Source organism: Melanostigma gelatinosum (assembly GCF_949748355.1).
Source record: "Melanostigma gelatinosum genome assembly, chromosome: 21".
NCBI lineage: Eukaryota > Metazoa > Chordata > Actinopteri > Perciformes > Zoarcidae > Melanostigma > Melanostigma gelatinosum.
Window position 1 is genome coordinate 14626122 of NC_136654.1, and position 16729 is coordinate 14642850.

Here is a 16729-nt window from a genome sequence, read left to right on the forward strand (position 1 = left end):
GCGCAGGCGCAGTCAATACATCGTTTTCCCTGTTCCCTCTGTCGCGTGTCTATGACGTCATCTTTAAGTTCACAAAAGTGTGGCTGATAGCTAAAGTAAGCCACACTGTTGTTGGGAACAATCGTTTCTTCGTCTATTTTGATCACATAAGATGTCTTCACTTCTTAAGGTGGACAATGAAATTAAAATCAAGGTACGGTTGTGTTTTTGGAAGCTCTAGTTGAGGTTATACGACGTGTTGTTGCCATTTTGCCTGCTAGCATGTGAGCCACATTTTTGTAGCATGCTATGAGAACTCAAGGCTAATAGCAGCTAGCTAACAGCGGCTAACCGGCTTGTTACAACACACCTGTCAAACCTCCCGGCAGGTGCAGTGTCACAGTAACGTGAAGCTCCATGTTGATTTAAAGGGACGTTTACGTTACAGCGTAAAAATAACTCATATTGGAGGAGTCCATGCCCCAAAAAGGCCTTAGCTACCAAGTTAGCCAATTAGTTCGTTCATTTAATATTATTCTATTTTCTTTGTATATATTGAGCATTTGTTTACATTTAATAATTTTTTCTCTTGTTGTTCATATCCTTTAATAATACTTAAGTAAAAGCACTCGAACACTGAAACACCTTCACTGCAAGTCAAAGTACTGCATCACGAAAATATCTCTCAGTGAAATCTACTTAAAGTGACAAGTCAAACTGCTCATTGTGCAGTAAAATGTCAGTGTTTAACTTTTATATATGATGTTTCTGGATTAATACGACTGCTGCATTATTGTGTATGTTGACTTTACTGATGTATATGTTTAAGGTTGTGCTAATTTTAACTCATTTTATATATGCTGTTGGGTAGTTTAATATACAGCAATGCATCATATTCTATAAGATCATCGTACGTTTGTAGTGTCGCTGTTTGTTTTCAGCTTTGTGACGATGCATTTTCCAGCTCATCCAATTGGGTTGTTAAATAATTTTATTTAGCTTTTTGTAACAATAATTTTCTCAACACACAAAAACATTTAGTTCAGCAAAAACATTCACGTACAATTGTTGTGTTTTAACTTGACATTAATGTATCTAAAGCTGTCAGACAAATGTAGTGGAGTAAAGAGTTAAAGATTTGCCTGTAGTATAAAGTTACAGAAAAGGGAAGTACTCAAGTAAATTACTTCTATCTCAAATTTGTACTTAAGTGCTTGTGTTGATGTCCTTTGTTACTTGCACCATTGCTAAATACATGAGTGGATTTACATATTTACTGCTGCAGCTGGTCTGATATTTGGACTCTTGTCTTTCACGTTTGCAGGTTGACGCTTTCAGGCAACGAATCACTTCAGAAGTAAGTATCGTTTAACATCTAAAACCAGATATATTGTGGCCGCTGTTTCACACACGACTATTAAAACATTTGGTTTTTAAGCCACTAAAAGTTTGCATTTCTTTCAGGCAGAAGAGTTAGTTGCAAGTTTTTTCCCAAAGAAGTTGCTGGAGCTTGATCACTTCTTAAAGGTCAGTTACAGGTTCATTCAACTAAATACACAATGTATGGTCTTACATCTTTAAGTGTTTGATAAATAGATCTCTGTAGATAGTTTATAGTTCGTCCATGTTTGGTTTAAAGTTGATACAAAGACAAGAAGTGTTCAGTACGTCTAGTAATCTTCTCAAGGCGCAGAGCATAGTTTGTAAATGAAAGATGTTCAGCTAGTATCTTTGATGTTTTTCAGGATCCAATCATAAACATCGCTGACCTGAAGGAGATACACTCGGAGATAAACCTCACGGTGCCGGACCCCATTCTGCTCTCAAACCTGCATGACGGACTAGAAGCGGTGAGGCTCCACTATAGAGCTTAACTGAATCCTGGAAGCTTATAATAACTACTGTGTGAGAGTTCAGCCTGAGCCTGTTGTTCTCTTGTTCCACAGCAAAATGCCAAAAAGAGAAAGCTGGAGGATGGAGGTAGGGAGGACATGGGTGAGTAAAAGAGGTCAAACAGACTTAAAGTGAAAGAACCCTCCATGCTACACACTGTTTTCTGGCTGGATGTACACTATTTTAAGTATATTCCAGGTCCAAGAAATCGAGAAAGTCACTCATAAATATATCCCCTATGCTCCGGTTTCTCTTTCTTTATCTGTTCTTTAATGTATTGTAGTGAGCGATGCATAGCGAGCCGTACGCTGCATGTTGTTAATAGAAATTTGCTTCACAAATACCTAAAGTATGTGTGGTTTAGTTAAGACCAAAAACTCTGTTGCTTCAACAATACTTCAATGATCGGGCAGATCAGTTGCATCACGTTGTTCTCTGTGTGGGGTAACGTCAGACTCCGTACTGTTATTCTTATTTTTCATGTGCACACAAACATTTAAGAGAACGTACGGTCATGGATATTTTGTCGATGGAGAACGAGCTGTACCCAGCATGCCATTCAGAAGTGTATCAGTTGATAGGGGGGGGCCCCTCTTAATGCACTACACAGCGAGTACACGACACACTACTAAACAATCCTTCCTGTAGATCTCCAGAGCTCACACTCAACACTTCCTCTGGTCCTCAGAAATATGCCTGCAGAGTGTGAAGGCTGTCAGAAGAACGGTTAAGAGAATCACAGAACAGACAAAGAGACCTTTCACTTTATTTGGATATAGCCGTCATTCCTGCCTCCTCCTGGAAACTTCATTATTTGACCCCGTTTTCCTTCTTCCCCCAGTGACGGGCACCAAGGTCTTCGTCATGCCTGGTGGGATGCTGAAGAGCAACGGAAGCCTCGTTGAGCTTATTGAGAAGGTCAAACCAGAGATCAGGACGCTCATAGAGAAATGTAACACAGTAAGTGATGAAACAAGAGCACTACTCCTCAGTGACGTTATTTTACTTTGAGTGCATGAGGTGTTACAGCTGCAAATGTGTAAAATAAGTGTTGGACTGATGAAGATTAATTTATGGAACATCGTTGAAAGTAAGATGTCATGTATGCTGAGCAATCCTTACTATCCAGTTAAAGAAAATGTTGCTTTCTGCTTTTTCTGAGCAGTTTTTTGTTTTGTTTCTGTTCCTCTGCAGGTGAAGATGTGGGTGCAGCTGCTTATCCCCCGGATAGAAGACGGAAACAACTTCGGAGTGTCAATCCAAGAGGAGACGGTAGCTGAACTCAGAACAGTTGAAGGAGAGGCAGCATCGTACCTCGACCAGACATCAAGGTGTGTAGACGTCTTAACCATATTCTACATAATAAAGTATGAGGCATGGACGTGGTGCCACATCAGATGGCTGTAGGGCTGAGTATCACCACTGATGTTTCAGTAGCTGGTCTCTCTAGTGGCCAGATGTTGGTGCGATAAGAACCAAAGGCTGGCCACCCGAGACTAAAAGGGTTAAAGCTTCACGCATCCACAGGAAACGGCATATCAACAGATCGATTTTATTTCTACACCCAGCCCTTATATCTCCTTTATATCCTGTTTGTTTGTGTCTTTATTATTTACAAATTTGGTTCTGCATTGTTGAGCAAGTTTACCTGTCGGAGCCAAATCTTTGTCTTCTTCTTCTTTACTTCTAGATACTACATCACAAGGGCAAAGCTGGTTTCTAAAATAGCTAAATATCCACATGTGGTAAGTGAAAATGATTTGAAAAGAATTATGAAGTTGACATTTAATACTTCTGATTATGTTTTCATGATTATATATTAATTGTTGATCTTTCACTCGTGATATTTTGTAACTCTGTGGGCAGGAAGCTGATCGTAGATCAGCTAAATCACAAAACAGCTGTTATAAAGCAAGTAGTTGAGTGTGAGGAGAAGGACCCCTCGAGGTACAAATGACATGCTGTACGTTTGCGTGAATGACTTTATATAATGTATTTATTAGGAGGACTATCGGCGCACAGTAACCGAGATTGATGAGAAGGAATACATCAGTCTGAAGATCATAGTTTCTGAGCTCAGAAATCAATACGTAAGTTATTATATATTGAAGTCTAATATTTATTTATTTTGGTGTTAATCACGTGATTACAATGTATTCCTATTTTCCCGTGAAGGTTACGCTACACGACATGATCCTGAAGAACATTGAGAAGATCAAGAGGCCTCGAAGCAGTAACACAGACGCGTTGTACTGATGTTCATCCAGCTGTCTCACCCCCCCCCCCCTCCTTGTTGTAGTCCCTGTTCCTCTGGACTACAACTAGACCTCCACCTACTTCAGTCCAATCAACACAACCCGGTACAAGAACATAGACGGACACAACGCACATGTTTCTGTTTTAAGTGTAAAATATTATTCTTGTTTTAAAAACCCTTTGAAGGAAAATGGTGAGATGGAAGATCATAGACGTCAGCACAGCGCTTTGTATCTTTTAATTTGAATTGAACATTTTGTCCTGAGATCTTTGAAGTATTTTAATTTATATCTTTAGGAAGAATTCAGAGCCGAGTGGTTTGTTTCATTTCACTGAATGTTTTCTGTTTATTTAAGTATTATATTGGACGTCTTCATCTGGAGGAAGGGCGGTTAGTGGATTTAGTTTGTTCTCCGAATGTTATACATTACACAATGTAGTCGTTACATATGAATACTAAGCAGGTTTCTGATCCACAGGCTTATTCGTTTTCAGTGAAAATTCATAAGTCACCGAAGCATCTCTTGTGTTGAGGCATTCGTTTTCTTCAATAAAGCGTTTTTTGATAAAAGAAAACCATTTCTGGCATTTATGTGTTTGCAAAAATAGCTTATTGGATGTCGGAGGGATGTCGACGTTTTCATGCAAATATCAAGATGTTCATTTACGTTCATACTGTAGCTTTGTGTTCAGGCATACAGTAAAATCCCTTTTATTAGAACTGAGGAAACGTTGCTGTGTTTCCTCTTGACCTGCAGATGTCACTCTGCAGGAAAGGAACCAACACAGACCGAAATACGGATATAATCCTGGATATGTTTGATTTCTGTTTGTGTTGTGTGTAGTTAGTTCTGCACTAAATGCACATTAGTGTAGCCTTAGTGTATGAAGAAGAACACATTTTAAACCCCAATAAAATCCAATAAAACTAATCTATTGACTTAATGCCAGTAGATTATGAGAGAAAGTCAAAGTAATGTTACTGGAATAATTCAGTTGTATGCTATTTTATACTTATACTACAATTTAGAGGGAAATGATGAAGCCGAAAATGACGACCTGCAGGGAAACATTGTCCACGTGTGCATGTTTTAGCATACATTTTTAGACTTTCATATAATATCCTTAAAATAAGCTTGAATAGAACATCTATCAAGCACATTTTTCCCACCCAGTCAGTCCAAACTTTCACCTTAACATCTGTGCAGATCTATTTGGGTTGAGAGCCTGAATTGATGGAAATGTGCTCAACCTCTGACACACTTTCTCAGACTGAGGTTCGTGTTTTTCCCCGATGGGAGCATGGTGATAAAATTAGATCTGTACATCATGACGGAGAAAAACAACCACGGAGCCGACAAATATAAACAGCGTAGTGTTGCATAATGTTCCTGAAGCAGTTGTATTGCCCCCCCCCCCCCCCCCTCTCTGTATGTCCTACTCTCCCTGTCGTCATAGAGCACCAGATATGTCTTCACCAGATAAGCACCGGAAAACAGCCCTCTGAGATAAGAGGAGAAGAGGAGACCTGGGGTTAGCAGTTGGGAAATGTCACGTGGATTATGTCATCAAAAGGGGTCTCACCTTGACCCTGCCTTTCATCTCCTATGAAAATATGTTAAAGTACAGATTCCTATAATAGGTCATAATTTCCTTGTTTTTCTTCTTTTTTTAAAAAACATTTTTGTGACTAACATAACTACTTTCGGTTTATAATATAATTAGAAGTGTTGCAGAGTCTGTCTGCTATCCTGCTGATCTCGTTCCGCATGCTTTGATATGTCGCCTGAACAGCGCACCGCTCTTACAGCCTTAAGAGACGCACGTGTTGTCTTTCTGCCCCTTGACCCCCGTGTCTCTTTTGAATGGCTGTGGTGGGAGGCTGTGTCACTCTGCCGGACCTTCGAGTGACGGGAGCGTGCTCTGGTTAATATTTAATGGTTGTTCCTGTCAGAGAATTGAGCAGTATCACTCTGGAACATTTGGAGAAAAAAAAGAAACAAGTCTTTACAGAAAGCAAGTGGTTATAAATTCCATCATTGATACAACATTGAGCTGAAAAAGCACTTTTGTATTCTAAGTTTCTAACTACATTTGTATAAAAATCCACTCTTGTTGACATTAAAGGAGCGAGTGAGGACGTTTAGTCGTTAAGACACGTAGAAACTTCTAAATTCACCAGAGGGGTGTTTACTGACCTATTTTATATCGTCGAACAAAACGTTAAAATCTCTCGCAACCAGCAAAATATTTAAAAAAATTTGCCGAACACAAAACCCCGTTGTAAAATCACATATTGACATTTTGGTACTTTCGCTGTTTCCCTTAAGCTACGCTAACCAGCCGCTAGCTGTAACTTCATATTTAGCGTACAGACATCATTGTGGTATCAATCTTATCGTTTAACTCTTGATAAGAAAGTGAACAAGCGTATTTCCTAAACTGTTGACAGTACATATTCCTCTAAAGGGACTGATATCACAATAACTCCAGGGACATTGTCTTAAAAGTCTAAATGATCTTGAGTATCAAACAATAAACATAGAAAATTAAACTAATAATTGACTCTAAACTTTACAAGTTGACATGAAATCACAAGTTCTTGTCTTCTTTCTTTCCCTCGCAAATCCAGCAGAGCGCCCGGGGAACCAGCGTGGTCGGGATTAAAAGTGCAACTGCGCTTTTACCAAAAGACAGGAAGTAGAAAGTCATTATATTTCCAGGAGGAAATGTCCATCCATCCAGCAGCTGAAGCAGAAACAAGGAGACAACGATACATCCCGTCTTGAAGCCGCTGCTTGTTTTCTTCTTCTCGGTCTCGGTGTAGAGGGGCGAGTGCAGGCCCAGGCCCAGGCCGAACAGGGTGCCCATGTTGCGCAGGAGGCTGGCGAAGGGCGTGGAGTCCAGGTGGACCCACTCGGCCCTCACGCACCACTTCTGGGCTTTCGCCAGGGTCCAGAGCAGATCCACGCCCACGGCTTTGAGGACGAGGTAGAAGCCCACGGCGAAGGAGGTCAAGAAGAGCGTTGTGTAGAAGTATTTCTTCATGCTGGCGCTGTAGATCCACTTCTCCTTCGAGACAACCTCAGCGACAAGTACACCTGACACAAAAACAGAGAAGAAGGTCCATCAGGTGAGTCATGGTTTTATTGCATAATACCTCTGTACCTCTCACCACATCCCTGATATTGGAGCCAAATGTACACCATACATCTTCATTTACATCCCTGCAAAATGTATAAGTCTTGCAGTATTTGGGCAGACTGACCTGTAATTGCTCCAGCAACAACCTGGTGTGGGAAGTGGGCCGCCATGTAGACCCTGGACATGCAGACCACCACCTCCACCAGGCCCATTAGCACCCACAGGCCTATCTGCAAGAATCTGACAGAGAGGGAAAAAGATGAATCACAAGATGACAGTTTTATTTTCGATGTTTCACAGAGATGAATGATTGTTTTCCTCACAGACTCACCTGTATAGTAACGGAGGGCATCGCTTCTCTGTGGCAACAGCGAGCAGCGCTGTTACCATCACGTACCAGACCCCGGCTGCCCCCATAGCGTGACCAGAAGGGCTTCCTGCAACAGACTCCGACTTCAAATCTCAGACATTCTTCTGCAGAGATAAGTATCTCCTAAAGCTGGCAAATTATTTCATGGTGTAGTTTTGTGTTTTTTATTGCTTATTAGTAAGTCTCATTGTATGCAATGTCTCTCCTGTTTATATGCATTTTATTTGTTACTCAAATCTGTATTAATAAATTAAACTTTATGTGTTGATTGATGAATATTTCCCTCTGAAATCTTGTGGAGTAAAATAATGAAAAAGTGGTGCGAAAACAAAATCCAAGAGTTTGAACTTTGAGCTTCAAACAAAAAGGAGAGATTGTGCAACACAAAAATAAATGAAAAGATAGAAATCTCTACAAAACGCCAAAGATATGGAGTTTATAACGTCCACCTTCATTTAAAGAAAACCACGAGCACTCGTCAAACACTCAAGAAATGATCTGAACAAACAGACAGAATCAATCAAGTCACGTGATCCACTACAGGCCTGCCATGAACTGTACCTGGTCCAGTCTCACATGTGATGGGAAACTGCTGCAGAGACGGGGCCGGTCCTGCTCCGTAAAACCGGGTCTCGTGAACCCACCAGTACGGCCGCTCCCCAAACAGAACCCTGCCACGGGAAACACCAAGAGAACTAAAAAAAAACACAACTCTTCTCTTTTGACGTGTCTCGGACTCTAACAGCCGTTTTACCATTTCAGGACCAAGTTGAGCCAGTCTCCGAGGACGGCCACCCAGATGAGCCTGAGCGCCGTGTGCCTCCGCAGGTGGAACCAGATCGGGAAGAAGCAGAAGTACGTGGTGTGCAGGTCGGCCACTGTGGACGCCAGGCTGAACAGGCCCTCATAGCGGCCGTACGTGGCCTGCAGATGGGCCGACAGCTCGACCCCCCAGCTGTGGAGGAGATCCATGATATCACAACCTCTGCCTGATGATGCACCAAATCTGGGTCCCTTCTTGGTCAGTTAGGCTGCTGCCGAGCTCTTCCAGGCCAGACAGTCCCCTCTGTAACCCTGCCTCTCTGTGTGTGATCCCCACCGGACTTTACTCAAGGCTAGCGAATTTGTTTGCCTTTGTTTACGCTGCAGACCTTTACACCCCTTGAGGCCTCCTGTGCTAAAATCCATCATTACAGAAATCAGCCGCCGCCCCCTTTTGACGGATCACGGGTTTCTAGGAAAACCTTGTTTTTAATATCACTGTTATCTGATCAATGAAAATGAAGCTTCCGTTCTGAGCTCAAGCTTGTGAAATCCATTGATCTTGGCTCGCAGTTAATCCAACTAATGGTCCACGGATGGTGTGGAGTGCGCGTCATTTGTGTCTTCCCTCTTAGGACAACACATGTGAGAGATGATGACATTGTGTCCCTCAAAAGAAGATCAAATATGAGCTCATCTTTGGGGGACGTCTCTGCCAAACCTTGTTTTGTCACACAGAGCAGCATCTTGTAGACGATCTGCTCCTTCTGTTTTATTCGCGACTATCTCCTCCAAAGCCAATCATTTAATCATTGATCTCCTTATGTAACGTACAAATGCTTCCACCAAATCACCAAAACAACACAATTACATAACTGATGAATTATTACTCAAGTGGCTGCCCGCATAAGAAAGAGAGGATATTAAGAGAGGGAGAGAGAGAGAGAGGACTTGGCTGATGTTTAAAAATATTGTATGCAGTTCAGTGAAAATCAAATGTTGTTCTGCAGACTGTTTGTTTTGTTGGTCGACTGACTTCCTCCCCGTGCTGCGTACAGTCCGGTGACAAAGACTCCTATTCACATCTTGTTTTCCTGCTTTATTTTCAACATGTTTGTGTGACAAACCACCCAAACTCTCCTGACTCCCGGTGTTTTATTGCACATGTGCACATGTGCACATGTGCAAGGTCCAAAGATCAGCGTGAGCATGCGTTGGGGTGGTGGGTCCCTCTGGTATAAAACCAACCAGCTGTGTTACTGATAAGCAGCACTCTTGTTTTCCTGTCACGCAGCAGATTTCTCCCCCTCTCTCTCTCTCTCTCTCTCTCTCTCTCGCTCTCTTTCTCTCTCGAAGGCAAAGATGGACGCCGTCATGGACGCCATGCAGGGTTTCGGGGTGAGCACCACCCGCTACCTGCAGACCAACTACCAGGACGCCCAGGGCTGGTTCCTCTGGGTCTCCTGGGCGGCAGACCTCAGGAACACCTTCTTCATCTTCTTCCCGCTTTGGTTTCACCTGCGGTCTTCAGTGAGCATCAAGCTCATCTGGGTGGCCGTGATCGGAGACTGGCTCAACATGGTGTTCAAATGGTGAGTTGGCTGAATCTTTCAACTAGAAATGTCCTGAACATTTATTTATTTAAAAAAAACAACTTAATTGGAGTGCATGTGTCTGTCGCCATCTTCAGGATTCTGTTTGGGGAGAGGCCTTACTGGTGGGTCCATGAGACGGCTCATTATGCAAACGGAGATCGGCCTCACATCGAGCAGTATCCAATGACCTGTGAGACCGGCCCAGGTCAGACATGACACACTGTACACGGCCCCCATTCCTCCCGCTCTCCTGGAATATTACACATTCCCGAGTTTGCTGCGTGGTAACTTTAAACAATAAATCTACTTATGTGGGTGCAAAACCCAGCTGCAGGTGTGGACACGGGGCCCCAAGATCAGCCGCTGAAATAGGACACATTCATATTCTGTTGGTGTTGCACTGAAATACATTTTACCACAAACCAGTGAACTTGAAGCTTATGGGCAATCAGCTCTGTTTGTACCCAGCCGTGTTATGTTTCACAGGTTTAATCAGCAGTGGAAACCTTAAATAAAATGAACTAAAATGTTACTCATTAATTCATTCATACATTTGAAACAACAACAACATGAGGAATGAACCATGCAGTCATCGCTGTAGTTGAGGGAATCAGCCACTGACACTGTGTGTGTGTGTGTGTGTGTGTGTGGTCCAGGCAGCCCCTCTGGCCACGCTATGGGAGCCGCCGGTGTCTACTACACTCTGGTGACCTCCATCCTCACCATCGTGACCAGCAAGAAGAAATATGGAGGCAAGAAATCCACCAACAAGGAGTGGTGAGTCTGGTCACTGTTTTCTTTCCCTCAGAGCTTATCACTGCGAACACGCTATCTGTTCTGAGCTGTGGTTGATCATTGACTCCTGAGAACTATTGGTTTGGAGAAAAAGAAGGGAGATTGTGAGTGAGTTGTTTTGACGTCCAGGCAACTGAAGTTCTCATGATGAGCTAAGAACTGCTAATTGTTGTATTGCTTTAAGGTTGACTTGCTTTTACTGGCAGAGGGGGGGCGGATTTAAATCTGCTGCACCTTCTGTTTTCAGAATAGAACAATGAAAGTGTGTTGTTGTTGTTGGCAGGTATCTGAGGGTGGGTTTGTGGACACTGTTTTGGGGAGTCCAGGTGTGCGTCTGTCTCTCCAGGGTCTTCATCGCCGCCCACTTCCCCCACCAGGTCGTCGCTGGCGTCATCACAGGTCAGTGTGGAAATATTTGAACACCTCAATTCAGTCGACGACTGACTAAGAACAATTGTAAATGAAATATTTTTTACATGAATTCAAATGAATCAGACTCTTTAAGAGTGTGAATGTGTGCTGTGAATTAAGTGATGGTGTGTCTGTCCACATTAACAATGTATTCCATCTCGTTTGCCCACTTCGCTATATATTTCTCGATATTTCTTCATTTCTTCCTTATGTTCTCAAAATACAACCCATGATATTGACCGGGCCGTTTGGATGGATTGCAGGTATGATCGTGGCCGAAGCCTTCAACAGAACTGAGTGGATCTACAGCGCCAGCATGAAGAAATACTTCTACACAACGCTCTTCTTGACCTCCTTCGCCGTGGGCTTCTACCTCGTCCTCAAAGCCGTGGGCGTGGATCTGCTCTGGACCCTGGCGAAAGCCCAGAAGTGGTGCGTGAGGGCCGAGTGGGTCCACCTGGACTCCACGCCCTTCGCCAGCCTCCTGCGCAACATGGGCACCCTGTTCGGCCTGGGCCTGGGCCTGCACTCGCCCCTCTACACCGAGACCAAGAGGAGCAGCAGCAAAAGCAGCAAAGTCGGCTGCGTCGTCGGCTCTCTGGTGCTGCTGCACCTGTTCGACTCCTTCAAGCCTCCCACGCACACCGCCGCCCTCTTCTACCTGCTGTCCTTCTGCAAGAGCGCCACCGTGCCGCTGGTCGCCGTCAGCATCGTCCCGTACTGTGTGAACGGAGCTCTGAGCCTGCACAGCAAGAAGGGACTGTGAACTCGGACTATACGGACTAATGACGAGGAGAGTCTCAAAAGAACTTTCCTCTGGTGCTTGTTGCGTTTCATGCGTCCAGCTGATCTTCAGGAGGATAAAAAACCAAAGCCTATGAGATGGGAAACTGTCACTGGTGTGATTTAGACACTGAACTGTGTGAGCACCAAGTGAAAGCACTATCCAGGATGTCCAGTGGCATTTACAAAGACCGATTATGAATTTAGCAAAATATGATATTGACAGTTTCTTTCAGAATCCTGTAAAAGGACGAACGATGAACACATGCAGCTCCTCTGTTAAACCTCAGAAAAGTCACTCACAGCTTCCACGTGGTATTTCAACTGTATCAGTAATGTATTTTAAATGTTAAAGAAAGTATTTTTGAAACTGTTTTTGAATATTTTTAATAAAAGAATATCTTGAAAAATGTATTTAATGACTTGGTTTATATTGGACTGGACTGATGATTATTTAGCCTTTTATTAATCTGCATCAATCTGCTTCACCACATACAGTCAACAGCCTCCGCATTACTATCGGGATCTGTTACTGAAGTAAAAGTACCTCAATGTAAGAAATACTCCAACGCAAGTAAACGCACAGAATTCAAAGGTTTATTCAGCTAAAGGACTTCCACAAAATGTTCCTCAGGTAACAAAAGTAAAAGTAATCATTTGACAACAACATGGCACTTCTCAGACTGTTATTATATCAATGTGGTTACATTGAATTGGATCTATCTTCTGACTATATTATATTTATACATATATTATTTCTGTTGGGTGGTGTAATGTATAACAATGCATCATATTTGAAACTGATCATATGCAGTCGATGTAAAAGTCTTCAAAATAAGTAGGTTGTCAGATGTTAGAAGTACAATAATTTCCTCTGAAATACAATAGAGAAGTTCAAAGTAGCAGATAATGGAAATACTCAAGGTAGGTACAAGTACCATCAAATTCTACTGAAGCACAGTACTTGAGTAAATGTACACAATTACATGGGAGACAAAAAAGGCTTTAAGTTTCTGATCTTCAACCTTTGAGCCACTTTTGTAATTTTCTTATGTTGATAATTTCACATTGTTTATTCATATTCGATGTGAGGGTCAGTGGACGGAGGATGTCGTATGTTGTACATATTGCAAAACTCTTTCAGGCAAATTTGTGATTTGTGATATTGGACTATGACTTAAAATGACTTGACTGACAATAATAAAATATGTTTTATTTGTTGATTATATTTTGTATAATTTATCTGAATCTTTAAAGTAACTTGTAGCTAAAACTGTGAAATAATTATAACAGAGTAAATGTAGTTTCTTGCTGACTGACTGATTTCTGTCCCCATCAGCAAGTGAAGCACGAAATGTTTCATTTCACAGAAATGCATACACACATGACCCCCTTCCAAAAATCCCATGTCCCTTGTTTGTCTGTTGTATAACCTCGTAGATATAAAAACACAAAAGCCAGACTGAGCTATGAATCATTAACTCGACACTGAATCCCTGGCCTTTAGCCTGACATGCTGCGATGACACAGATCCACACGTCATGCTGCCGTCTGAAGACGACGGTCAGAGCTGAACATTCAATATTTGTCTGTTTGTGTTTTGTAGAACACACACACACACACACACACGCACAAACACAGATAGATAAGTGACTGATTACCGAATGGTTCATTCATAATTTTTTGTTGTTTCAAAGTGAAAATTAATGAGAAAGATTTTAGCTCATTTTAATGTTACTACTGTTAGAGAAAGCGGTTATAGTACTGTACTTTAGTATTTCTTTTGTAAGCTACTCCTACTCCACTACATTTCAGAGGGAAATATTGTTCTTTTTACTCCACTATTCATTCAGCTGTAGTTACTGCCGCTACTGCCAGTCCTCACAGTAACTTTAAGTTATCAAATACATGTTGTGGAGTAAAAAGTACAATATTGGCTTCAGCAATGTGGTAAAGTTGTAAAGTTCCATAAAATGAAAATACTCAAGCAAAGTATGTACCTAATGGTGGAAAGCAATGACATACTTTTACTCAAATACTCTGTAAGTTGACTTCAGATTGATAATACAAACATATAATCAACAATAAATAGATTAGGGTGTATTATTACAAATACAGATACAACTTTATTGATCCCTTGGTGAAATTCACAACCCAGCAGTATATAAAGTAATGAATATTAACTCCACCTGATGAACACATCAATGCATCACAAATTATCATCCAGTAATATAATATATATGTTATTCTGGAATCGCCCTTTTTCATAATGGGTACTTTAAATTTTGGTATTTTAATGGTATTTTAAGGATGTCAGTACTTTTGCTACTTTTAAAAGATCCGAGTGGCCTACGGGGACATTAATCGTTGTAACACCATCTAAGAACAGAGGGTAGCGGTGTTTCACCATCAACCGTCAGCTTTTTGAAGCACACGAAGAAGACGAACCCGGAAGTACTATGGCTTGCCTGCAGCTAAAGTTACATCCCTAGTGTTGTTGTTGTGCCCGTTAAAGTGTGTTGAAGTGCACACAATGCTCCCCGGTTGAAGAGACACTTTTGTCGGTCCATGATGTCCAGACTGCAGGCGGTGAAGGAGCTGGTGGCCGAGAGACTGGAGGCGGCTGCGGAGGAAATATTCCGCTCTGTGGAGAAGAAGCTGCAGCTCACTTCAGGTTTGTAAACACGGGACACGTTCTTAGAAATGCCTGCGCCACCTGCTTTTATATGACACATGAATGTCGTCTTATCACTTCACCATCAGGTTGTTATCAAGACAGCATCTTTTACTTCGTTAAGTGCTACACTTACATGCAAATTTGAGGTACTTTCAGTGGTGGAGGAAGTACTCAGATATTTTACTGAAGTAAAAGTATTCTGTTACAAGTGATCAAAAGTATGACTTACGTCAAATTACAAAATTTGCATCAAAATATAAACTGTTAGAGTAACAGTTACACATTATGCAGAATAATGTAGCGACCCTGTACAGTGTTTTGTGTCGGGAGCGAGTGATTGTGGGGTTAGACCGGAACCGGAAGGAGAGTTGTTGTGTAAAACACACTGTAGTAGTCCGACGACTAATGTTCGCTAGAGACTCGGAAATAAGAGTGGCGGTTGTGGTGAATAAACTTATTGAAAGGACCCTGTCGCCGACTCTGTAAGTGGAACATTACAATAATATGGATGTTATGTTATTGAATTGTAGTTATTGGTGCTTTAATGTTGCAGCTGGTAAAGGAGGAGGAGCTTACTTCATTACTGCGGAATAGCTTGTGATTTTTACCAATAATTAAAATATCTTTATTAGGGCTGGGCGGTATGACCAAAAATGCATATCACGGTATTTTGTAAGACTCTGGCGGTTTCACGGTATATCACGGTATTTTTTTCCTCTTAAAGCATGAATTAATTAGTGCCGAAAAGAAACGGCAGGGCAGTGAGCGGTGAACAGCTGTTTGTGTGGCGTGTCTTCCTGTTTCCTTCACCTACATTCTCCTGGGCCCTAAACTCCTCCATGGAAAGAACCGGGATTGGACCGTAGGTCCTAGACCATGCGATTGTCATACAAGCATAACGTTATGCAGTATTTATTGCTGTAACTTAGTTTTCTTTTTGTGTTTTACATGTAGCCTACATCAATCTGACAGTGGTGTTTCACCGAAGTGGCAAAAACATGATAAATGTTGCTATGTTTTGCATATAATCCACACTGTAAACAGTGTCATTTTGCTTTTGACAGAAGCCATTTCACTGAATAGTGCACATTATGTTTTACATAATATGTAAAACATAATGTAAAAAACATATGTAAAACATATTATGTTTTACATGTATTACAGATGTCCACCAGTAAAATAAGCAACTCAGTCATTTTACTGTTAGCTTAAACTCCTTGGTCACTTTGTTAGGTACGATATAATCTAATACAATCCACTACAACAGCTCAGATATCAATGTTTAGTTTTTGTAAAAAAAACTTTCACAGAGGTGTTGATTCAACTATGTGTTTATTATTGACGTTGAAGTTTGCAGTGCTGTACATGCATCTCTGCATGAAGCCATTCATTCACACATCGACACACACTTACGGAGTCAAACACATATTCATATCCTTTAATCCAGACCTCATTTCACTCTAAATGAGAAGAACAGTTATTTATGTATTTCTATGTATTTTTTAAAATCCATCCAGTTAAATTAGAAAACTGAGAATAATAATTTGTGAAAATATAATTGATGTGTACTTTATTTGATTTGACAGTTGTTGACTACACAGAGACGTTGTTACTACTATTAGGCTTCTTGGATATATTGATATATATATGGCAGTAAATAGCGCGAGCTAGATATTATTGTAATGTTTTGGACCTTTGCCCGAGGAGATTTTCTCGACCTGGACCTTTTGGAATTTTAGTTGAATACCCCTGCCGTAGGATTTAGTTGTTAGTAGATGTTGTTTATGTATGTATGTGTGTATGCATGTATGTAGCTGTTAAAGAGCATTAGTTGTGGGTTGTTAATTGTTGCTATAAAGTAAACCATGACTAGGGGTCCCTCTCAATCCAGGTAAGACAACTAGCTCCGTCCGTAGCACACCTAGTGGCAAACAATATATTTTGCTGCCTGTTGAAGAGCAACAGAAGTTGTTTCAGCTGTGCATCGGTATGACGGTATATGAAAAATTCATATCATACGGGATATTGAAACCGGTATACCGCCCAGCCCTATAATACATAATA

General features: G+C 41.4%; 3 protein-coding genes across 3 annotated transcripts; 2 read left to right on the forward strand and 1 right to left on the reverse strand.

Annotated features, from left to right (window-relative positions):
• The first annotated feature begins 56 nt into the window (after positions 1-56).
• Positions 57-4687, forward strand: psme3 (proteasome activator subunit 3). Its single transcript, XM_079292762.1, has 10 exons — positions 57-193; positions 1304-1336; positions 1444-1506; positions 1725-1829; positions 1926-1974; positions 2714-2832; positions 3067-3203; positions 3563-3617; positions 3876-3962; positions 4048-4687. The coding sequence occupies exons 1-10, from the start codon at positions 152-154 to the stop codon at positions 4126-4128; spliced, it is 771 nt and encodes a 256-aa protein (XP_079148888.1). The 5' UTR covers positions 57-151; the 3' UTR covers positions 4129-4687.
• A 2033-nt stretch (positions 4688-6720) lies between these two features.
• g6pc1a.1 (glucose-6-phosphatase catalytic subunit 1a, tandem duplicate 1) lies at positions 6721-8620 on the reverse strand (the record flags this gene model as incomplete). Its single annotated transcript, XM_079292765.1, has 5 exons — positions 8397-8620; positions 8204-8313; positions 7604-7709; positions 7397-7512; positions 6721-7229 (listed from the first exon to the last, which is right to left on the reverse strand). Exons 1-5 carry the CDS (start codon positions 8612-8614, stop codon positions 6721-6723), a joined length of 1059 nt encoding a protein of 352 aa, XP_079148891.1. The 5' UTR covers positions 8615-8620.
• Positions 8621-9766: 1146 nt separating this feature from the next.
• On the forward strand, positions 9767-11971 carry g6pc1a.2 (glucose-6-phosphatase catalytic subunit 1a, tandem duplicate 2; the record flags this gene model as incomplete). The annotated part of the gene is made up of 5 exons (XM_079292760.1): positions 9767-9996; positions 10095-10204; positions 10656-10776; positions 11078-11193; positions 11469-11971. The coding sequence occupies 5 exons, from the start codon at positions 9767-9769 to the stop codon at positions 11969-11971; spliced, it is 1080 nt and encodes a 359-aa protein (XP_079148886.1).
• Between the last annotated feature and the right edge of the window lie 4758 nt (positions 11972-16729).

What these genes read in the sequence shown, in the direction of transcription:
- psme3 (XM_079292762.1), top strand. Translation starts at nt 152, where the DNA reads ATGTCTTCACTTCTTAAGGTGGACAATGAAATTAAAATCAAG. An exon ending in AGCTTGATCACTTCTTAAAG is followed by an intron (nt 1,507 to 1,724) that starts GTCAGTTACAGG and finishes GATGTTTTTCAG; the next exon opens with GATCCAATCATAAACATCGC. An exon ending in TGCATGACGGACTAGAAGCG is followed by an intron (nt 1,830 to 1,925) that starts GTGAGGCTCCAC and finishes CTTGTTCCACAG; the next exon opens with CAAAATGCCAAAAAGAGAAA.